Source organism: Hyla sarda, chromosome 2 (assembly GCF_029499605.1).
Source record: "Hyla sarda isolate aHylSar1 chromosome 2, aHylSar1.hap1, whole genome shotgun sequence".
Lineage (NCBI taxonomy): Eukaryota > Metazoa > Chordata > Amphibia > Anura > Hylidae > Hyla > Hyla sarda.
In genome coordinates, this window is record NC_079190.1 from 398,918,427 (window position 1) to 398,942,243 (window position 23,817).

General features: G+C 46.0%; 1 protein-coding gene and 1 long non-coding RNA gene across 3 annotated transcripts in view; one reads left to right on the plus strand and one right to left on the minus strand.

Annotated features, from left to right (window-relative positions):
- Positions 1–666: 666 nt before the first annotated feature.
- The window catches only part of RS1 (retinoschisin 1), a 38,909-nt gene continuing 15,758 nt past the window's right edge, over positions 667–23,817 (plus strand). Inside the window, exons 1-2 of one of the 2 annotated variants that reach the window (XM_056558766.1) lie at positions 667–870; positions 9,963–10,031. In XM_056558766.1, coding sequence (XP_056414741.1) covers positions 819–870; positions 9,963–10,031 — 121 coding nt within the window. In that variant the 5' untranslated portion in view covers positions 667–818. Of the gene's footprint in view, positions 871–9,962; positions 10,032–14,011; positions 14,064–23,817 lie in introns of those variants that run through there. The other variant, XM_056558767.1, reaches the window with a different exon arrangement.
- LOC130356805 (uncharacterized) lies at positions 750–14,945 on the minus strand. Its single transcript, XR_008889000.1, has 3 exons — positions 14,779–14,945; positions 964–1,010; positions 750–863 (listed from the first exon to the last, which is right to left on the minus strand). It is a non-coding gene; the product is annotated as an uncharacterized LOC130356805 (long non-coding RNA).

Genomic DNA, 23,817 nt, shown 5'->3' on the forward strand with positions numbered 1-23,817 from the left:
GCTCTGGACACTTCCTGACATGGACAGAGGTGGAGCACACTGGTCAGATTGGAAAAAACTACACAACTTCTAGAGAATAAAGCAGCTCTAAGGTTAAGATTTTTACATAGATGAAATTTACAAATCTATATAATTTTTCGGCACCGGTTAATTAAAATTGTTTTTTTTCCCCTCTCTTAGAAGTACCAAGTAGCACTAGTTTAAAGACTCTAACACAGCCATCTTTACCCCAAGCACAGTGGCACGCTCCCCATGTAGATACAGCCCAACTCTACTTTAGACAATAAATCCGAATTTCATGCAGTGCAACTCTAGGTAGGCAGGAATATAATGGGTTCAGGCTTTCCATCCAGATCAATTATTAAACACAAAAATTGGAACAACACTCCAGAATCTGGGTATGCTTTAAAATGTATTGGATTTTTTTTCTAAATTTTAGTCTCACTGAACATGTATAGAGGATTAATTTGGTAGCCATAGGTTTAAACAGAAATATTTTGGCATTTATCACTCTCCAGGAATAGAGATAACACAGATGGCCGTATGAGTATTTGTTTGACGACTATAATGTCAATGTGCAGTAGGTATATTTTGCACAAGTATTGTTTTACCTGTTCTGCTATCTAGACCCGATCAAAGACTTTTAAGTAAAGCTTTTCATTGGTTCATTCTCTAAATGGCAGTAATGTGTCCAATGATTCGATGACCCTTCACAGCATGCTAAGACAGGAGGCATAAGGTGCTTAATGATGAACGAATTAGGTTAATCTCACTCCATACAGCGTTCTTCACCACAGACACTCCTGAGCGAGAGAGAAATGCATTTCCATAGAGGGACATCACTACTCTTCATTCTATTTTGGCTGGAAGGTAAGAGAAACTCCTGATGAAAGTGCATTGTAACTCATCAATCTTTATAGGACAAATGAACAATACAAGAAATAACTCCTTAATGTCCCTTACATTCCACGTCTTTTTTATGGTTTACCACTGGTAATTTCTTCAGTTAACTAAAAAAAAAGAAAAAAAAAAGTCAAATACATTTCAATTTACCTCATAGGAGAAATGTGTTAATGGTATTTATGTAGGTGTTGGTGAAAAATTTAAGCAAATATTGGAAAAATTGCTTATTTGAGCAAAATGTTGAAACTGTTTACATTTGTTTTCTGGTAAAAGCTTTGATTAAGGGTTTCATCATTTCTGTATTTTTTGTTTTTAACCACCTGGAGCTGGCAGCCATTCAACTTTAAAGGAAATCTGTCATCAGTTTCACCCTCACTATCCTGGTACAGTCAGTACACTGATGATAACCATACTTACCTGGTCCCGTTCCGTGCTCTGATTCTCCCACAATCTTTGGCTGTAAACGGCTGGGGGCCGTTTTGGAGCATAGGCAGAGCTTCATGACATCACCGCTGCTGTTTGCCTGCTAGGTCCCACTACTAGAAAACAGCAGCGGTGACATCACGAAGCTCCATTCATGCACCAATTTGGCCCCGGAGCAGAAGATACGACGGAAGATTGTGGAAGAATCAGAGCACAAAACAAGACAGGTTAGTGCAGGTGACACTGATGACAGTTTCCTTTAACACTTTAGTCAATGTGATAGGTAGGTGGATAAGCATCAGCAAATTCATTTTTACGATTATTGGCGGTCTCAACAGCCAGAACCTTACATATCACATATTTTTGTTAATACCAGTAGGAATCTAACTGTATTTCCTGTTTTTATAGCACATACATATTATTCACTTCAATTCCTGTTTTCATTGGTGCTAATACACCTTTCAGCTCTCTTTCTCATTCACCCCATACACATAAACATTCGGCTTGGCTGAACTTTCATGTGAATGAGGAAAGGAGAGGTGAGCTGCTGCCAGACAACTATAGTGGTGGCTTATCTCCCAGAAAACATGAGCATTTGAAATCCAACATGATCTGTCGGGTGACCATCATACACATTAAAGAGTTTCACAGTTTTGTCTTAAAGTGTATGGGGACCATAACAATGTCATTTACAATATTTTGGTCACACACATCCCAGTTTCTAAATTAAATTATTTAAAGGGTATTGCCATCTGGACATTTATGTCATATTGACCGTAACGTTAATAAATTATTGATAGATATGGGTCCCTCCTATCTCTAAAATAAGGACCTCATGGTCCTGCCTGGCCTGCTTGCACTGGCCAAAACTGGTTGGAAGCCAAAAACTGCAGAATGAACTGTTTTACGAACTTCATCAGATGGGTATATCCCTTTTACCTGGAAACATGGGGAGAACATACAAACTTCAGACTCAGGACCCCACTGTTGAAAGACTAACCTCTAAGCCATTGTGCTGCCCATAATGTATTCTGCAACTTTACCTTATGAAGCTGAAATAAAGCTACAATTTGCAGGTTTATTTTGTACTGCAATTATAAAAAAATAAAGGGATTAAACATATACAGACTGGGAAAGGGTTAAAGGTGACAATCTACTTAAAGTCTCAGTAAGCACAGTAGTGCAATGAACAAACTGAAACGACCCCATAGGCAGGTGTGAGACAGCTAAAAGATATAAGCAGAAATAAGAAGACCCTAATATAACCCATCCTCCTGTGACAGATAATTTACTAAGTGGGTAATGCAAGCAATACTATTACAATAAAGCTGTTAATGGTCAAAACAAGAGAACTCCTTAGATTCTTCCAAGTCTAGCCTGTATCACATAAGTAATGACTTAGAAAGTCCACATTAGCTATCCATAAATGGGTCACAAGGTTTGGCACAGAAAGAGAAGGAGACAGCACCCTGCACCATGGGGAGAGCCAGAGGGGAAGGTGAAAAAGCGTCCAGCCACATAACAACCAGACATGCAGATAGGGACTGCAGCAGTGCAGGTCCAACTTGCATCAACAACTGTCTTATATGACTTTTTCAATGTGTTCTTGACTGCTGCTCGGGATAAGGAGGCATGTCTCTCTAATGCCAAACGGCGTAAAAGGAAACCAACTAATGGATGTTGTAAACTTTACAGTTTAAAGATTCACCAGACTGCAGATAACTTAAATGGGCAATGTCAGATTCAAAATCTTTTCATATGTTGTACATCTTGGCAAAACATTATCCTTTCTAATATACTTCATAAGAAAATGTTATCTCCTTTTTATAGAAATCATGGCTTTGTCCAAGCTGAAGCACAGGCATGGACAAAGTCCAGTAAGTGAAGATGGGCTTGCACTCCTCTGCGCTCTCTCGTGTCTGATAGTACTCCTCTGTGCTTTCTCCTGTCTGATAGTACTCCTCTGTGCTCTCCTCTGTCTGATAGCACTCTTCTGTGCTCTCTCCTGTCTGATAGCACTCTTCTGTGCTCTCTCCTGTCTGATAGTACTCCTCTGTGCTCTCCTCTGTCTGATAGCACTCTTTTGTGCTCTCTCCTGTCTGATAGTACTCCTCTGTGCTCTCTCCTGTCTGATAGGACTACTCTGTGCTCTCTCCTGTCTGACAGTACTCCTCTGTGCTTTCTCCTGTCTGATAGCACTCCTCTGTGCTCTCTCCTGTCTGATAGGACTGCTCTGTGCTCTCTCCTGTCTGATAGAACTCCTCTGTGCTCTCTCCGGTCTGATAGGACTCCTCTGTGCTCTCTCCTGTCTGATAGGACTCCTCTGGGCTCTCTCCTGTCTGATAGTACTCCTCTGTGCTCTACCGTGTCTGATAGGACTCCTCTGTGCTCTCTCCTGTCTGATAGGACTCCTCTGTGTTCTCTCCTGTCTGATAGGACTCCTCTGTGCTCTCTCCTGCCTGATAGGACTCCTCTGTGCTCTCTCCTGTCTGATAGTAATCCTCTGTGCTCTCTCATGTCTGATAGTACTCCTCTGTGCTCTCTCATGTCTGACAGGACCCCTCTGTGCTCTCTCCTGTCTGATAGAACTCCTCTGTGCTCTCTCCTGTCTGATAGAACACCTCTGTGCTCTCTCCTGTCTGATAGGACTCCTCTATGATCTCTCCTGTCTGATAGGACTCCTCCCCTGTCTGATAGGACCAGTGGTGTACCAAGGGGGGGGGGGGGGCGGATGGGCGGCTCACAAATGATGCCACTCACAAATGGGGGTGCCAGGGACTGACTGAACAGCCAGGTTAAGGGCCCGCCGCTACTGAGGATCTGGGACACTCGTCCCAGATCCCCAGCAGACAGCGCTGCCTTCTCCTGTATGCGCGATACACGCACATAAAGGAGAGGGTGTCCCCTCTGTTTGAGCCGCATCTGCAGCTTACACAGAGGAGACATGACCTCCTGACGTCACTCATCATCGCCTGTACTGTGGAGGGGAGAAGACGCGGGCCCCTGCTGCTGAGGAGATCACTGCGTGGGACATCAAGTGAGTATCACTTTTTTTTTTTAACTCTGCCTATACCTATGGCAAAGGGGGGGGGGGTAACTCTGCATATACCTATGAGAAAGAGGGGGGTGTAACTCTGCATATACCTATGGGAAAGAGGGGGGTGTAACTCTGGATATAACTATTGGAAAGAGGGGGGTGTAACTCTGCATATACCTATGGGAAAAAGCGGGTGTGTGTCCCTTCTTATACCTATGGGAAAGAGGGGGGGTGTAACTCTGCATATATCTATGGAAAAAAGGGGGGGGGGGTGTAACTCTGCATATACCTTATGGGAAAGAGGGTGTGTGTGTCCCTGCTTATACCTATGGAAAAAGGGGGGGGGTCCCTGCTTATACCTATGGGAAAGAGGGGGGGGTAACTCTGCCTGTACCTATGGGGACAGTGTGTGTGGGGGGTAACTCTGCATATACCTATGGGAAAGAGGGGAGTGTCCCTGCTTATATCTTTCGGAAAAAGGAGCGGGGGGGGGGGGTAACTCTGCATATATCTATGGGAAAGAGAGGGAGTTTAACTCTGCATATACCTATGGAAAAAAGGGGGGTGTAACTCTGCATATACCTGTGGCAAAGAGGGTGTGTGTGTCCCTGCTTATACCTATGGAAAAAAGGGGGGGGGTGTAACTCTGCATATGCCTATGGGAAAGAGGGGGGTGGCCCTGCTTATACCTATGGGAAAGAGGGGGGGGGTCCCTGCTTATACCTATGGGAAAGAGGGGGGTAACTCTGCCTATACCTATGGGGAAAGTGGGGGAGTGGTAACTCTGTCTATACCAATGGGGAAGAGGGGGGAGGGCAACTCTGCCTATACCAATGGGGAAGAGGGGGGTAACTCTGCCTATACCAATGGGGAAGAGGGAGGGTAACTCTGCCTATACTAATGGGGAAGAGGGGGGTAACTGCCTATACCAATGGGGAAAAGGGGGGGGGGTAACTCTGCCTATACCTATGGGGAACAGGGGGGTTAACTCTGCCTATTCCTACTGGGAAAGGGGGTGGGGGGTGTTACTCTACTGCCTATACCTAAGGAGAAAGGGGGGTTAACTCTGTTCCTATACCTATTGGGAAGAGGGTTTAACTCTGGTGCCTATACTTTTGGGGAAGGGGGGTTAACTCTGCTGCCAATACCTGCAGAGAAAGGGAGGGGTTAACTCTGCTGCCTTTACCTACAGTGAAGGGGGGGTTAACTCTGCTGCCTATACCTACAGGGAAGGGGAGGCTACCTAACTTCATACCTGGATGCCTAACTACTTACCTACATACCAGGCTATCTACCTAACTTTTATAACTGGATGCCTAACTACTTACCTACATACCAGGCTATCTACCTAACTTTTATAACTGGATGCCTAACTACTTACCTACATACCAGGCTATCTACCTACCTACATACCCAGCTACCTAACTATGTGCATACCTGGCCTTCATACATGGCTGTCTAACTACCTAGCTAGCCCTCTACCTATCTGGCTTATCACCTACCTACATATCTGGCTTCCTCATCTACCTACCTATTTACCTTGCTACCTACCTACCTGCCCTTTTACTGTGCAGGAAACCAAGGAGGGCATTATTGCAGTTTGTGGGCCTATAGATTGAAAGATTGTGTAGAAGAGCGCACTGAAAAATGCAGAGTCTGACATGTTTGTCCTGCAGATGTTAAGAGATCCACATGGCGGTCTTATCCGGACGGAGAAGAAAAGAGGACACTGCTGATCAGAAGAGATGTAATTGTGAGTCCCAAAATGTAACTGTTATCGCTTATATGGTATACACATCCTGTGCACAGCTGATATCTACCGCCATATGGTCCTGTATATAATCACTTATATTGTATACAGATCCTGTATATTATTCTGGTCTGTGTATATTGGTTTTATTCAGTACAGTATGGCGGTATTATCCAGTTATTGTGTGGTGGTATATATTTACTCCTTGTATACCAGTATTATTGGTCATGGAAATTTACCTACGTTAAAGTGTTTCTTACATATATTAATTTTAGTTTATTGGGTGTGGGATTTGGGTGGAATAGGGGCATAGCAGAAGACTGAGGAGCTTCAGAGACTAGCAGGGGCCCTTGCCTATTTTTGGTCCGGGGGCCCCGGGTGTTGTCAGTCCGCCCCTGGGGGGGGGAGGAAGGGGGTGTAATTAAGGGGGGGTGAGGGAGGGGGTGTAATTAAGGGGGGATGCGGGGGGGGGGGCGGGGAATGGTGCCAAACAAAGGGTCCGCCCCGGGTGCCAAATGCTCTAGGTACGCCCCTGGATAGGACTCCTCTGTGCTCTCTTCTGTCTGATAGAACTCCTCTGTGCTCTCTCTCCTGTCTGATAGGACTCATCTGTGCTCTCTCCTGTCTGATAGCACTCCTCTGTGCTCTCTCCTGTCTGATAGCACTCCTCTGTGCTTTCTCCGGTCTGATAGCACTCCTCTGTGCTCTTACCTGTCTGATAGGACTCCTCTGTGCTCTCTCCTGTCTGATAGGATTCCTCTGTGCTCTCTCCTGTCTGACAGGACTTCTCTGTGCTCTCTCCTGTCTGATAGGACTCCTCTGTGCTCTAGCCCACCCTCACATACTGGACTTTGTTCATGCCTGTGCTTCAGCTTGGACAAAGCCATGATTTTATAAGCCATAATTTCTATGAAAAGGAAAGAAAACGTTCTTATGAAGTATATTAGAAAGGTTAAAGGAGAACTGTGGCACAAAACTTTTCACTTCCCCTGTGCCTGGGCAGCAAAAACTAAAAAAAAACTAACTTTAACTCACCTTCCTATGTTCCCCCATTGCATCAATATCGGTATCCTTCCCCCTTCCTCCGGTGCTGGTCTGCTTCTTGGGCTCGGTGACTCATACTGCGCTCAGCGTATCGCCGGCCGCAGCGATGTCCCATCTCGGCCGGTGATAGGTTGAGCGCACTGTCATGTAAGGAGCCTGGGCAGCAGATAAATGTGATATACTACAAAAGAAATATTACTTGTACCTGTCATTTGCAAAAACCTTTTATATAATAAATTAGTAGATAATAACATTATATGTATATTTGTAATACATTGGTTAAAAAATTTGTTTATTTTTGTCCCTGCAGCTATTGCCTATGTGTCTTTATGCAGAGACAAAATACAGGAAGAGTGGGCCGGACAAGCAGGACTCTGTATATTGAGGACAAGCAGGGCTATGTACACTTAGGACAAGCAGGTCTCTATACACTCAGGAAAAGAAGGGCTCTGTGCACTGAGGACAAGCAGGGCTCTGTATAGTGAGGACAAGCAGGGGTCTGTGTACTGAGGACAAGCTGGGCTCTGTACACTCAGGACAAGCAGAGCTCTGTGCACTGAGGACAAGCAGGGATCTGAACACTGAGGACAAGCAGGGCTCTGTATATTGAATACAAGCAGGGCTCTGTACATTGAGGACAAGCAGGGTTCTGTATACTGAGGACAAGCAGGGCTCTGTACACTGAGGACAAGCAGTGCTCTGTATATTGAGGACAAGCAGGGCTCTGTACACTGAGGACAAGCAGGGCTCTGTATATTGAGGACAAGCAGGGCTCTGTATATTGAGGACAAGCAGGGCTCTGTGCACTGAAGACAAGCAGGGCTCTGTACACTGAGGACAAGCAGGGCTCTGTATATTGAGGACAAGCAGGGCTCTGTATATTGAGGACAAGCAGGGATCTGTGCACTGAAGCTCTGTGACACACCCCTAACTCAAACAGCAGGATGATTGACAAGCCAGGAGCCTGCACAGAGCCCTTGTCCACCCACTTTTCCTGTATTTTGTCTTCACACAGAGACATACAGCCAATAGCTGCAAGGACAAACATTTTTTCACCCAAAAATATACAATTCTTTCAACCAATCTACATTATATTAAACATTTTTGCAAATGACAGGGACACTTAAGTCTTGATAATGAAACTGCTCCATGCAGGCACTGAAAACATTTTACTACAGATTTCGTGGGAAGAGAAGGTTACTGTAGTTACTTTTGTAGTGACTAACTGGAGAAGGGGCCAACTGTGCTGGGTCCAGCAGCCGGGTAAAAACCCTTTGGGCTCCAAAGCCGAATTTGCATATGTATTTAAATTCTGATATCTTAATGCTGGAGCCGTCAATTAACTCATGAGAGGTATGTTAGGATTCAGGGTCTAATGTCCTAAACAGCCATGCCCTTACTTTGTACCCTAAAAACCTACTGACAGGTCTGCTTTAAATTTAGGGCTTGCTTGTTTTTAGTTATTCTGTTCGCTGATGTAAAATGGAAAGTTGGGTGTCTCAAAATTGGCAGGCAAGTTGGTCATAATTTTTTATGAGATTAATTTGTAGTCAAGACAGCCAATGCCACAAGTTTAAAGGGGTACTCGGCCCCTAGACATCTTATCTTCTATCCAAAGGATATGGGATAAGATGCTTGATAGCAAGGATCCCACCGCTGGGGACCCCCGTGATCTCCCTGCCACACCCAGAGTTCATTTAGAGCGTTGGGTGCAGCGCCGGAGGCTTGTGACATCACGCCACGCACGTGATATCATGGCCATGCCCCCTCAAGGCAAGTCTATGGAAGGGGGCGTGATGCCCCCTCCCATAGACTTGCATTGAAGGGGCATGGCAGTGACGTCACAAGCGGGGCGTGTCCATGACATGACGAGCCTCCGCATCGCCAGTCATCCGGCTGGAACTTTGCTCCGTGCACCGGATGTCTGTGGTGCCGCAGCCGAGATTGCGGGGGTCCCCAGTGGCGGGATCCCCCGCGGTCTGACATCTTATCCCCTATCTTTTGGAGTACCCCTTTAAGCATTCTGCAACTCCCTGTGACATCTATTCTTACATTGTATCAGTTATGCTGTGCTATGTTTTCTTGTAGGTGGCCCTAGTACTGTACAGTCATATATGATCTTTATGATATATATTTATGATGTGTATGATATTCGCACTACTTGAATTATTTTTTGAATTTTCCTGTTTGTTAATTACACTCTTTCTAAAGGTTGTTAAATCCAAGATTCATGCTCAGGTTCTCCTAATGATACACAGCTTGACTCAGCCCATATTATTTCTCATTCTTCTTCCAAAATATTATTTTAATGGGCACTTGAAAAGCAAATATATGCAAAAGTATTATCATATAACAAACGTGAATAAGCTGACTACCTCTATGGAGAGATCATTAGCGTGGTCCATAGACTAAACGTCTTCTGTCCACCATATGATGAATAAGCTTCATTATCTGGTTACTGGAGAGGACACATGCTATGTTAGTCAGACGCTTCATCAAAGATTTATATTTGCCGTGCCATATGAGGCAGCAGATCTCTGCTTGACGCACATCAGAAATTCTACCACTCCATATGTTGGGGGGTAATGTGAACCCCTATATACAGTATTTGTATGCGGACACTATAATCTGAGTGACTGATACAAGTACTATTGTACTATTCATTCACATGTCTGATTATACCCATCTAGGTTGCAGGTATACTGTTGTCTACAGTCTTCATTATAGATTGTAAATATCTTTTCTGTTACTTATGTCTGATGTTTTTGTGTCATATTTGAGCTAACAATTTCCTTCATTCTGCAGTGACTCAAGGTTCTAAATCTTGGCAAGATGATTCACCAGCTGATGGTGAGAATGACACATCTACAAAAGGTCTGATGTTAACATGGGAACATTACTGTATTCATTTTATACAGGAAGTGGAAAATATTTGCTTTCTATGTTTCACTTATTTAACTGTTTTCTAAAAAAAAAAAAAAAATGAAAAAAAAAAACAAAAAAAAAAACAGCACTGTAGCCTATTTCAATGTTTCCCAACCCAGTCCTCAAGGCACACCAACAGTCCGGGATTTAAAATTTTCCCTGTTCTATTCCAATGGAGTAACTGAAAAAACCCGGAATGTTGGTGTGCCTTGAGGACTGGGTTGAGAAACGCTGGCCTATTTAACCTTTGATCCAATAGTTAAAATGCTGAGCTTCTCCTCTGTAGTGACCTTACTTAAACTGCACCTGTCATTGCAGGTGACTATTCAGGATAAGCTGCCATGTGTGGGTACACAAGGAGCAGTACTATGGTATTTTTCAGCAGATTTCTGCTCTGCAGACTTTATCTCTGATTTGCAGTTCTCCAAGAGCTGATGAGCAGAGCTCCCCCCTCCCTCTGGACAAAGCTGAGCTGCTGATTTTCAGAGAAAAAGATTTGAGTAGCTGGAGTGGAAGGAAGGGGTAAAGTTTGATAACAGAAGAAAGAAGGCATTTCTGCCTAATAAGATATTAGGCTGGTGTGTAACTAGTATACAAGACAGAAAGGGGAGGGCACACTGGGCGGCAACTTCACCTGTATGAAATGTGAAGTTCAACCTCGGCGATCTGTATGAGTGCCTCCTGCGGGGTGCATATACTGAAATATGGTACAACTGGTGTATGTGCACTCACCGCTTAATAAAGGTCACTGCGTTCTGGGGTCCGGGTCACGGGAAGCTGAGTCTCAGCGTGGACGCATCTAGGTAGTGCTCAGAGGCAACGCCGGCAGTTTTGCATGTGAGTGCGTGTTTCTTCCGGCCTCAGATCTACATCATCGCGCCAGGGTTCTTATCGGCGTAGAGCTTGAGAGCAGTTGCCAGAGTGACAAGTAAACAGTATAGATCAGTAAGCAGAAAAGGACAACAAGCACCAGGTAAGTGAAGTGGAATAAATGTAAAATCCCAGTTGAGAAAAAGGTAAAGCAAAGAGCAGTCACTCAATCCATGCAGGGTGAATTTTATATAAAGAGAAAAAGGAAAAGACCCATATGAAGGCTAAATAGAACCAAAGAAAATAAGTGATAAATAGAAAGTGTATTATAGGCTCCATGCCTATTTTACAAACAGCTCCCACTTCCTCGTGACGTGAGTCGGATGACACGTGAGTGCTGCACTCTGAGGCCGAAGCGCATCCGCTCTGGCAAGAAGAGCTCTCACGTTACTAGGACTTGAGAGTCGTCTGTAAACTTACTGCACTTTCACTCCTTCCTCAGAGCACAGTGCAGAATTTGAATATACTAATAGAGGCAGATTGTTTCAGGAGGCAGATAGAAGAAGGGGGCGGACAGCCATCGGGGCCCGCCTCCTGCGTGCAGGTAACCGAATTGAGAATGGGAATTTCGCCAGGCAACATCAAAGGAGCCACAGGATGGAATTTGGTAAATTACCCCTCTTTGCACTCCTGGTCATCCACACTATAACCCTGTGTATTGGGTTGAGTGTGGGTGATCAGGGTGACAGTTTTACTTCAAGGCCACTGAAGAGGAGCGGATGAGTATTTATGTTTTGATTTCAAATAAGTCGGTGGGCGGCCAAATCAGTGTGTCTTAGGGTATACGAATGCCCCCAGTACACCAAACGGCCTAAAATGTGTACCAGAGGGCCAAGTTAAAGGTACCGTATATACTCGAGTATAAGCCGACCCGAAAATAAGCCGAGGCCCCTAATTTCACCCCAGAAACCCAGGAGTTATTGACTCGAGTATAAGCCTAGGGTGGGAAATACATAATCCCCCCCCCTGTCATCATGCAGAACCCCGTCATTAACACCCCCGTCATTAACACCCTCATCATCATCACTCTTTCATCATCCCCCCTTCATCATCATTACCCTGTCATCATCCCCCCTTCATCATTACCCTGTCATCATCCCCCCCTTCATCATTACCCTGTCATCATCCCCCCTTCATCATTACCCTGTCATCATCCCCCCCTTCATCATTACCCTGTCATCATCCCCCCTTCATCATTACCTTGTCATCATCCCCCTCTTCATCATTACCCTGTCATCATCCCCCCCTTCATCATTACCCTGTCATCCTCCCCCCTTCATCATTACCTTGTCATCCTCCCCCCTTCATCATTACCCTGTCATCATCCCACACCACCCCTTCATCATCACCGCTTGTCAATGTCTGATTTAACAGTGGTCTTCAACCTGCGGACCTCCAGATGTACCAAAACTACAGCTCTTAGCATGCCCGGACTGCCATCGGCTGTCCGGGCATGCTGGGAGTTGTAGTTTTGAAACATCTGGAGGTCCGCAGGTTGAAGACCACTGCCCGGTGCGTTGTCATCAAGGCAACGCCATTATTCCGGGGCCGTGCCCGAAGCACGGAGAAGAGGCCCCCCCGGTGAAGATGGACAGCACGGAACGACTATCCCTCCCCACCGGATGGTCCCTGCAGCACAGATGGCCCGGACCAGCTCACCCGAACGTCCCGCCGAGCGGAGGTGAGTACAAAACTAAAGGGGGGAGGGGGTCTGGATGACGACGAAGGCCGCAGTGGTCTTCAACCTGCGGACCTCCAGATGTTTCAAAACTACAACTCCCAGGATGCCCGGACAGCCGATGGCTGTCCAGGCTTGCTGGGAGTTGTAGTTTTGAAACATCTGGAGGTCCGCAGGTTGGAGACCACTGAGGGCAGAGAGTTCACTCGAGTATAAGCCGAGGGGGGTGTTTTCAGCACGAAAAATCGTGCTGAAAAACTCGGCTTATACTCGAGTATATACAGTACCATAATCTTCAGTGTAATTTCCCCTGTTTCTATCAGCAGTTTTAAATTCCTTTAAACAAAAAACTTTGAGTTTAACAATAGATAATTTTCAGATATAACATTCCCTTTAAGCCTGAATGACTTGGTTGATAGATTTCTCCCTATAAACAATTAGTGAGAGATTGATCAACCAAGTCCAGCAAAGTCGGTGACCTCTCCAGGCACGCAAAACACTGATCATGACTGGTGGTTTATTTGGTTTTTCTGAAAAACTGCAGTGGGGACCTCTGATTTAAGTGGATACCAATATCATTTTGCTAACATATGAAAAGCAAATTTGTCCCATAGCTACTGCTATTAGTGCTCTAGATATCCCATCCAAGTTAACTGAACAAAGTATTTGTACTGAAAGAGGTACTCCAGTGGAAAACTTTTTTTTTAAAATCAACTGGCTCCAGAAAGTTAAACAGATTTATAAATTACTTCTATTTAAAAAAAATCTTAATCCTTCCAGTACTTATTAGCAGCTGTATACTACAAAGGAAGTTCTTTTCTTTTTAAAGTTCTTTTCTTTCTGACCACAGTGCTCCCTGCTGACACCTCTGTCCATGTCAGGAACTGTCCAGAGCAGGAAAAAATCTCCACAGCAAACCTATCCTGCTGTGGACAGTTCATGACATGGACAGAGGTGTCAGCAGAGAGCACTGTGGTCAGACAGAAAAGAAATTAAAAAAGAAAAGAACTTCCTGTGGAGCATACAGCAGATGATAAGTACTTGAAGGATTAAGATTTTTAAATAGAAGTAATTTACATATCTGTTTAACTCTCTGGCAGAAGTTGATTTAAAATTTTTTTTTAAACCAGAGTACCCCTTTAAATTGAGTTTCCTCCCATAAAATAGGCAAATGTTACAGATTAAACTATAAACAATCCTGGTTGGCTTGAAATAATATGCAGAAACATTCTGGCCTTTAATGTCAAGAGTCAGTTCCAGCATCAGATTTCCATAACCTCTATATAAAACCTTAATTATTTCTCATAGATATATACTTATTCCACACTAAAGTTTTGATCGGGGGGGGGGGGGGGGCATGGTTTGAATGACACCGGGCCGTGTTAGGACCAGGTGGCACGGACTGTGAGAAGGGGTTGTTATGGCAGCCCTCAGTAAGTTAGCCCCCCTCCCCGTATTCCCTTTAATATAGCAGGGAGGGCTGTTGACCATCGGGGGTTAATAAAGGGAGTGGAGTCTCAGGGAGGAAGGGGTTGGGCAATGTGGGTATATAACACTGTGTTTTCCCCCCTCCCCTTCCTCTTACCGGCTTTATCCAGCAGGAGTTCCCACCCTCCCGCCCTCTTTTTGTTATGTTCTCTTTTATTGTAACCCCCTGTTTTATGCAAAAAAAAAAAGTTAAAATGTATAAAAAAAACAAAACAAAACAATTTTGTTTCACAATTTTGTAGAACTGTATATCATGTTGTGAGTTGTGATCTGTGGTAGCTTTGGCATTGTTTTCGGTCTCTTTTTCTTTTTCTTTAGTCACAGCTGGCGGTACAGGAGTTAGTTTATTAAGAAGGGAGGTGGATAGCTGAGTTGCCCGTCGGCTAATCCCGGACGGCTGGCAGTGTGCTTCCTCTCCGGTTACCAACCTACAGGAGGTTGGAGGATAATGTTATGTTAATTAACGGAGTTAATAAAGCTTTGGCCGACCCCCACATCCACCTAAGAAAGTTATCAGTTGTCTGTCATTATTGGTAACTAAAGGGAAGGAGGGATATGGTTGTTGGTAGAGGAGCAGGTGCCTTTCGCGCAGTCTGCCATGCACGCTGAGTAGACGTGCCTTGCTGAGCTCCACTGCTGCCCGGCTTTTTGGAGACTGACCTGCCTTCATAATGGGCAAGAAACTCTCCTGCAAGTCCATTAAAGGTCCCTCAGGCTCTCGGGCATCAGGGGTGCTCATCTCCAATTTCTTTGCTCCGCTTGCGGAGCCGCCAGACTCTGCCTCCCCCTGCCACTGCCATCTTTGGGTCCATCTTCCCCGCTGGAAGCTCCGCCTCCTGCAGTGCACTGCGCCGGAGCCCGGGCACCATTACTGGTCTCGTCCGGGGGGGACGAGCCAACTGCAGCCCGGAATGCTGGTAAGCAGCCAGAACCACTGCTCCAGCCCTCTCTTCCCCTGCTTATAGACTTACCTGTGGGGGATCTGTGCACCGCAGCAGGCGCAGCTCCACTGCTCCCGGGAGTGGTCCCGCATATCCAGCCCACTTTAGTTGTGGGACCTGGAGGCCTTCACACCCCGCTACAGCCTAGACCCTACTGTCCAGGTACCCCCCAGTCTAGCCCCCGCCCGGATACAACTTGGGCCACTGAGACCCCCCCCCCCCCCTTTACCTCCTGGGGGTGCCTGCAAACTCTGGGGGCCTTTTATAAACTGTGACTCTGTGCTGCCCTTGCTGGAAATGGTTGCCCTGTCCTCTGACATTGCCGCCCCTGGGTCACCTCTTCTCTACCCCTTGTTGGTGGCCTTCTCCTCTCGTCATCAGGCCCTCCAGCCACCATGCCCAGATGAAGGACACCCTCAGCCATCCCCGAACCCCTCCTGGAGCTCCTCAGGGGGGGAGCCCCTGGCATGTACCTACAACAGCTGCCGAGACCTGCGCTAAACCGCACTTGTCACATGTGCCTCAGCATCAACCATAACCTATGGCGCACCTGCCTTACACCAGACCACAGGGATCTTTGCTTAAATTTTGCAATCTCACCCAGAGCTGCCGGCGCTGTTGTCTTTTCTACCTATTAAACATGACTTTGTGGCGCTCACAGAGGAGCTGCGGTCCTCATGGCAGCAAGATCTTTAAGTGGTGCAGACGGAGGTGGACACCTTATCTTCCAAAGTAGGGGCTCTGGAATCTTTCCGCTCCACCACCCAGCAATCAATGGAGGAACTTCGCTTTGTTGTGGTGCAGCAGGCGGTGAACCAAAGGCTTTTGCATTCTCATGTGGACGATCAGGAAAGCCGCAGGAATAACATTAGACTCCGACATCTCCCAGAGGCGACTCGTGCGGATGATCTTCTACCGACGCTGACCGATATCTTCAACTCTGTTCTAGGCTGACCTGCGTAGTCTCCTATTGAAATTCACCGGGCACACCGACCCCTCAGGCCTCCCAGCTCGGACCCAGCCAAACCCAGGGACGTGATCTGTCGTATTCCCTATTTCTCTGTCAAGGAGGAGATTATGCGGAAGGATCGTCAGTTGAAGGAGATTGACTTTGATGGTGCCAAGCTTTAGTTGTTCCCAGATTTATCAAGACATACTCTCCGCCTTTGTGCTTCCTTGAAACCCCTGCTCAATGAACTGCAGTCTCGTCATATCCTATACTGTTGGGGATTTCCATTTGCTCTTTATGCTCATCACCAGGAGAAGTCTGCCACCCTGCGTTCTTTGGAGGAACTCCCTCAGTTTCTTCAGACTTTTGGTATCGCTCCAATGGCGCTCCCAGGATGGGAGGAGCTGTTAGCGGATCCTTTCTCTTCGCTGCAGTTGCTGTAACCCAGGATGAGGCAATCCCAGTCTGAACGGTTCTCTCTGCGGCCTCAGTGCTCCCGCCGCCACCCTCGTAGCCTCTCTGGATCGGGTGATGGCCCTGGCGGATGAAGGGATCGCTGAACCTGGGGGTCATCCTCATGTCCTCCTTCCTGTGCTTTGTTAACTTGCATGCCTTCTTGTTTTTGTTTCATTCTCCCTTCTCCGCTGGTCCTGTTCTCTGCCTTCTTTCTTTTTCTTTGATGCCTCCTTTGTTTCTCTCTGTCCTACGCCCTGCTTTGCTGAGCATCTTCTACCCCTTTATTTTATTTTTTTCCTATGTCCCCCTGCCGGTGCTTGGCATCGGAGCTCCTGCTCTCCAATTTCAATAGGTTATGGCAGGTTTATAGCCTGCCTGCTATTAGACTAGTGCTATTTGACTCAGTGTTTTTGCAGACATACTGTTTATTCTGCTGTTATTGTTTTTCCTTTTGTGTTTTTGTCATGTTGTCTTTTTGCCCCCCCCCCCCCTTCTCCCTCCCTTCCTCCCTTCCTTTCCACCCCTGTCCTCCCTTTTGTGGTTCTTCTTTCCACCTTTCCCCTCTCACTGCTATGTCTTGGTTTATCTGCCTAGCCACTGGTTTGTTTTTGTAGCTGCAGGTTCTTTGCTCTCCTCAGTGGATATGCTCTGTTCTATGCTCAGTGACTACTCGGCGTCACTTAAGATAACGTCCCTGAATATTCAGGGTTTTAATATCCCTGAGAAGAGAGCAAAGATCTTGTATTCCATGCATAACCAGAGGGCCTCTGTAGTATGTCTTCAGGAGACTCACTTTCTTCGAGACCATGCCGCTGTTTTCCGAAATAAATATTACTCCACTTGGTACCATAGTAGTAATCAGTCACAGAAGTTGAAGGGTGTTGCCATTTTGTTTCACAAGTCTCTCCCGGTTCAGGTTTTAGACTGTAAAGTGGATGAGGAAGATCGTTATGTCTTTGTCACTTGCTTTATTCAGCGGAAGACCTACACTATTGCTTATATCCATGCTCTGAACCTTGGTCAGTTGTCTTTCTTGCAAAAGGCATTGGATGATTTAACAGTTTTTTCACAGGGCACGATGATGGTGTGCAGGGATTTTAATGTATCTTTGAATCCCTCCTTAGATTGTTCCTCTGGGACCTCTGCCGTGTCTTTCACGCAGCTGAATAAGATTCGTTGCCTGCTCTTTACTATGCAGCTATCTGACCCGTGAAGACTGACTCACCCGGACACACATGACTATACATTTTATTCTCATGCTCGTAGGGTGTACACTGGACTATATTTTTGTCAGTCACTGTCTTCTCCCTCAAATACTCTCTGCTTCTATTGGTTCTATTGTGTTTTCTGACCATGCCCCGGCTTTTTGTGACCTGTCCCTTCCGAGTGGCCCGAGAAGGGAATATGCGTGGAGACTCAATGAATCGCTCCTCTCTGATTCTCTTTGTTTAGCAGATTTGAAAGCAGCGATATCTAATTTAGTGTTGGATCACGCGAGCGACCCCACCTCTCCTCAGTTTCTGTGGGAGGCGCTGAAATGCGTGCTTAGTGGTACCTTGATTAAACACAGTGCCGGCATCCCAAAAACTACAGGACTTGCTCTCTCAATTACACTCTCTAGAGTCTCTGCATAAATCCACTCTTTCAGAAGAGGTCCTTTGAGACCTGCTTAAAGTCCGGAGGGAGATACAGGTCTGTATTGACAAGAAATATAACAGGTAGCATCATATTTGTTCCAGTGTAACCTATGAGTGGGGTAACAGGGAGGAGAGAATGTTAGCCTGGGCCCTCGGGCATAGGCGTGCTTTCCTACATATACCCTCTTTCAAGTCGCCCAGGGGGGAGTTGGTTCATCTCACCTCCTAGATATTGGATAGTTTTCGATCATACTTTGCAGACCTCTATGGTCTGAGTTTGCCCACTCCAAGGTCGATTGGGGACTCCTAGGTTCTTCTGGCCTATCTGCAGAAAACCGCATTGTCCCTCCAGAACGGGTTTGGGCCCGATGATGTTGCAAAATATTCTTGCTCTATATTAACGGGGCCTTGTCTTCCCCCATAACAATCTCCCCCCTTTTATATGTATTAGTTATGGAGCATTTTCTGCAGGCTATTAGGCAATGTGAGGACATCAAGGGGGTACAGATTCAGGGGGAACATGTTAAATGTGCTGCATTTGCTGATGACTTCTTGCTCTATGTCACTAGCCCTGAGTCTAGTTTGCCGGCCCTGCTCTTGCTTATAGAGGAGTACAGTAGCTATAGCAATTATAATCTCAATCTTTCTAAGAGTGTTGCCCTTGTTGTCTCCTTGGGCTCTTTGGGGGTTTCCTCCCTTCATAGGCAGTTATCCTTATGGTGGGCGACATCCTCCTTTTGGAATTTGGGGGTTCAGGTCCCGGGCAACCTTACACGCATATATGACTTGGACTTTGATCCTCTACTTTCCTCTTTTTCAACAGGCGGGACTTCTTGTGGATCCGAAGGGTTAACATTATGAAAATGAATCTTTTGCCGAGACTTCTCTATCTCTTCCAGACTTTACCCGTTCTTCTCCCACGGCCATTTTTTCAGGCCCTCGCGAAACTGTTCTCTAAATATGTGTGGGGTTCTTCGGGTTATCGTATGGCCGCCAGACCATGATACGTCTTAAGGCCGAGGGGGGTCTGGCTCTCCCAGAACCCTACCTTTATTATCTCTCTGCTGTGGCTACCCATCATGGACTGAATCCATCCCTCTCAGGGGAAACTTTGGGTTCACTTGGAGACTCTGCTGTTCCCGCTTCTGCTCATGATGCTCCCTTGGACGCATGTGACGTACTGGACTGCTGCACATATAGCGAGTCTCCCGCTGATTGCACAGGTTGTGCTGTGAATGTGCCACCACTCTTTCGGCAGGGCGGGTCTCCGGCACCCCTACGGTCCCTGGACACCTATTCATGACAATCCTGACTTCTCTCCAGTTGGGTCGGTGAGTCCTTTTTTGGGTAGGTCTAAGGGCACTGTCTTTGATTTCTCTCATGTTTTCCATTCTGGCTCTTTTAAATCAATGGCTGAGGTCCTACAGGGTGGTCTCCCTACTCCGGCACAGTTATGGCAATATACCAAGCTTACACACTTTTATAGTACTTGGAAACAGACACTGGGCCTTCATAGTGTTCCCCTTCCCTTTGAGTCTTGACTCGGATCCCCCAGGCCATCTGGTGTCAGTGATTTATGCAATGTTGCTTCGTAGTGTGCAGTCACTGCCGCTGGCCCACCAGGCTGGGTGGTCTCGGGAGCTGGCCTGTACTTTGGATCCGCAGGTCTGGAAGAAGGCCTATGCACTATCTCATGGAGCCTATGTATCTGTGAAGCTGCAGGAAAAAAATTATCAAGTGTTATCTCGGTGGTACCGTGTGCCGTCATTGCTGCACCATTACTTTCCGACGGTTCTGGATGTGTGTTGGAAGTGTGGCTCAGCTCCCGGAACCATGTCCCATATCTGGCTTGATTGTCCTCTCCTCCTTCCTTTTTGGTTGGGGGTTTTAGATATTGTTACTAGAGTGACGGGAATTGCCCTCCAGCATTCTCCCCAGGTCATCTTATTATCTATGCTCCCTGGTCAGGTGAAATTTCTTTGTAAGTGATGGTTTGCTTGCTGCTGGCGGCGGCACATAGAGTTATTCCGAGAAAATGGAAGTCGGTGCAGCCCCACACTGTTACTGAATGGCTTCGGGAGGTGCTCTCTATTCATGGGATGGAGGAATGTATGGTGGAGGTGGCCTCGAGCTCTGAGCACTTTCTGCTACGTTGGATGCCATGGTCGGAGTTTTTAGATTCTCATGAGTATTGTGCCCTTTCCTGGGTGTCCTAGGGCGGTACTTTCCGCCCCTTATTTTTTTCTGATAGAGGTCCTGGTTGTATCTATGCCCTCAGACTGGCGGTGGTGTTTTTTTTTTTCTCTTTTCCTTTTCCCCCTTTTTTCATTTTTTTTCTCCCTCCCTTCTTCCTTACTTTGTTCTTTGTCCTCCCCTCTTATCCCTTGTGTGTCTCATGTTGTCCTTCTCTCCCCCTTTTTTCTTTTTTCTTTTTTTTTTCTTTCGCTGGTTTACATTGTTTTTTGTTTTTTTTTTACTATGGTTTATCATGTAGTCCTGCCCTCTATCATGTAATGTGTCGCAGGCCGCTTCATACGTTGCGGGTGTTGCCTCGGGACCACTGTATTTTATTCCTATTTACCATGCCAAGGCCGCTGCTCTCGACCTCTTGTTACTCCCATCCTTGTTCCTGTTGATTTATATGTGACCTCGATATTACTCATTTTCCTGTACTATGTTCTCGATGATGAGCAATGTATATTTCTGTGCTCCATTGGTGGATTACATGCATATGTTGGGTTTTGCAATAAAACGTTTTTGAATTCGAAAAAAAAGTCTTGATCTGTCCCTCTTCCATGTCTACCGTGCTTGGTCCTCACCAGTCTACTTTTGTATTGTGGCCATTATTTGTCGGTTAGTGTATAGGAGTCCTGACAATGTAGCAGTGCTCAGTGCTCAGAATGCCAAGGAAGGTTAATGTATTTTTTACTACATTTTTTAACTAAATTTTACTTTCTAATGTGCATTTTCAGTCTTCTATGCAGCACTGTATGAATTTAGAGTTTTGGTAGTAGCTATAAAAAAAATTGTTCCTAACATGTGAAGGGGCCCCACATGACATTGCTTTCCGATATCCCTTCAGGTTGTTTTTTTTAGCATACACTGGGATGTCCCTGTTCAGTTTCTGCATTTTGAAGGTAATTTCAGTGTCCTAGCTAGACTTTTCAGTCAACCAAGACAAGTATTCAGTTTGCTGCCCTCGATCTGTGTGTAAAAGCTCTTGCAAAATCAGGGAGGTTGCCAGAGTTAGTATCCCCCTCTGCACCCAGCACTCGAGGCACATGCTCCACCAGTTTAATTTTCACTGTGGCACTGGGTGGACCTGTACTTTTAAGAAAAAAAGGGTGCATGTTACACTATATAACCGATTCCCTACTCATAATTCAGATAAAGTAGAAATGCTCTAAATGATACCACCAAAGATGACAAATATTGGGACTGCAGTGTAGTTAGACAAGTATTATAAAGTAAACACATTAGGGGAGATTTATCAAAACCTGTCCGGAGGAAAAGTGACTGAGTTGCCAATAGCAACCAATCAGATTGTTTCTTTCATTTTTCAGAGGCCTTTTCAAAAATGAAAGAAGCACAAGTACCTCAATAGAGCAAATCAGACCATGGCTGCACAACATCTCTCATTCTGCTCATAAAATACATCTTATTTGTATAAAAGTGTTATATTGTTATCCATAAACATGTGCTGCAGCAAGAGAATATTTCTTCACATAATGATAACCTCTAGGACTACTGCCAGATTGTACACACAGTACCTTGTAGTCCGGTTACAGGAGAAAGTGGATTAGAAGTGATTGCCGTGGTAGAGACAAATGATATACAGTAACCCCCCCGACATGCGATGGCCCCGACATATGATAAAATCGACATATGATGGCCTCTCAGAGGCCATCGCATGTCGATGTCAGCATCGACATACGATGCTTTTATATGTCGGGGCCATCGCATTAACTGCTATCCGACAGCGCAAAATGCTTAAGCTGCTGTCGGATAGCAGTTTAAGCATCCCGGGCAGGTTCACTTACCTATTCCCGCTGCTCCGGGTCCACTTCGCGATCCTCCGGCATCTTCTGCCTCTTTTCCAGGGTCCGGGCCTCGCTTTCCGGCGTCGTTATTACGTCACTACGCACGCCGTGCCGGCGCAGCAGTGTAATAACGTCACCAGAAAGCAAGGCCCGGACCCTGCAGAAGATGCGGAAGAAGCCGGAGGATCGCGAAGAAGACACCGGAGCAGCGGGACAGCATCGGGAGCCCCTGGGACAGCATCGGGAGCGGTGAGGACCTGGTCCGGAGCGGCGGGACAGGTGAGTACAGCTTCCTATACTTTACATTGCACGGATCCCTCAACATACGATGGATTCGACAAATGATGGGTCGTTTGGAACGAATTACCATCCCGCCATATATATTTCCAAGTAATGTTCTCACTTGGAGTTGATATCTTAACATTGTTTACTTTAATTTATTAGGTCTTGGGAAAGTCTTTAGATGAGTATCATGTTTTAAAAAGGTCTTGTATGTTTAGGGGCATTCTTATGTCTTGCTGCAATAACACCTTAACTTTGTTCTTACAAGAAACAAGCTCTGCATCCTATTAAAGGGCCATATCTCCCGTAGACAACCATGTCCAGTTGCTTGGATGCTTCTTATTTTCTAGCTCTGGCAAAGATCTTCCTGCATTGTGCAGACAAATGATGCCAGGTTTGGTAGCCTGTTTTAAGGCTGTCTTATGGTTCTGTCACCTGTAGGCTGGTGCTTAAGGTTCCACTTTCCTTACTCTTTGTTTCAGTGTCTTTGGATTGCAATTTTTGTCTATTGCCTTTGTGTGGTGGCCCAGTACAGGAGTTGTCCACCTGTATACCTGGCCGTCCCTTTTAGTGTTCCCCTGGGTCCACATCCCTCCTACAGACTCTAAAGTGTTAAATCATGTCTTATGTTATATGCTGGTTCCTCTTTTGAGGTACTTGTGCCTTTAACCCCTTAAGGACGCAGGACGTAAATGTACGTCCTGGTGAGGTGGTACTTAACGCACCAGGAAGTACATTTACGTCCTAAGCATAACCGCGGGCATCGGAGCGATGCCCGTGTCATGCGCGGCTGATCCCGGCTGCTGATCGCAGCCAGGGACCCGCCGGCAATGGCCGACGCCCGCGATCTCGCGGGCGTCCGCCATTAACCCCTCAGGTGCCGGGATCAATACAGATCCCGGCATCTGCGGGAGTTCGCGATTTAAATGAACGATCGGATCGCCCGCAGCGCTGCTGCGGGGATCCGATCATTCAGAACGCCGCACGGAGGTCCCCTCCCCTTCCTCCGTGCTGCTCCCGGCGTCTCCTGCTCTGGTCTGTGATCGAGCAGACCAGAGCAGGAGATGACCGATAATACTGATCTGTTCTATGTCCTATACATAGAACAGATCAGTATTAGCAATCATGGTATTGCTATGAATAGTCCCCTATGGGGACTATTCAAGTGTAAAAAAAAATGTAAAGAAATGTAAAAGTAAAAGTAAAAAAAAAGTGAAAAATCCCCTCCCCCAATAAAAAAGTAAAACGTCCGTTTTTTCCTATTTTACCCCCAAAAAGCGTAAAAAACATTTTTTATAGACATATTTGGTATCGCCGCGTGCGTAAATGTCCGAACTATTAAAATAAAATGTTAATGATCCCGTACGGTGAACGGCGTGAACGAAAAAAAATAA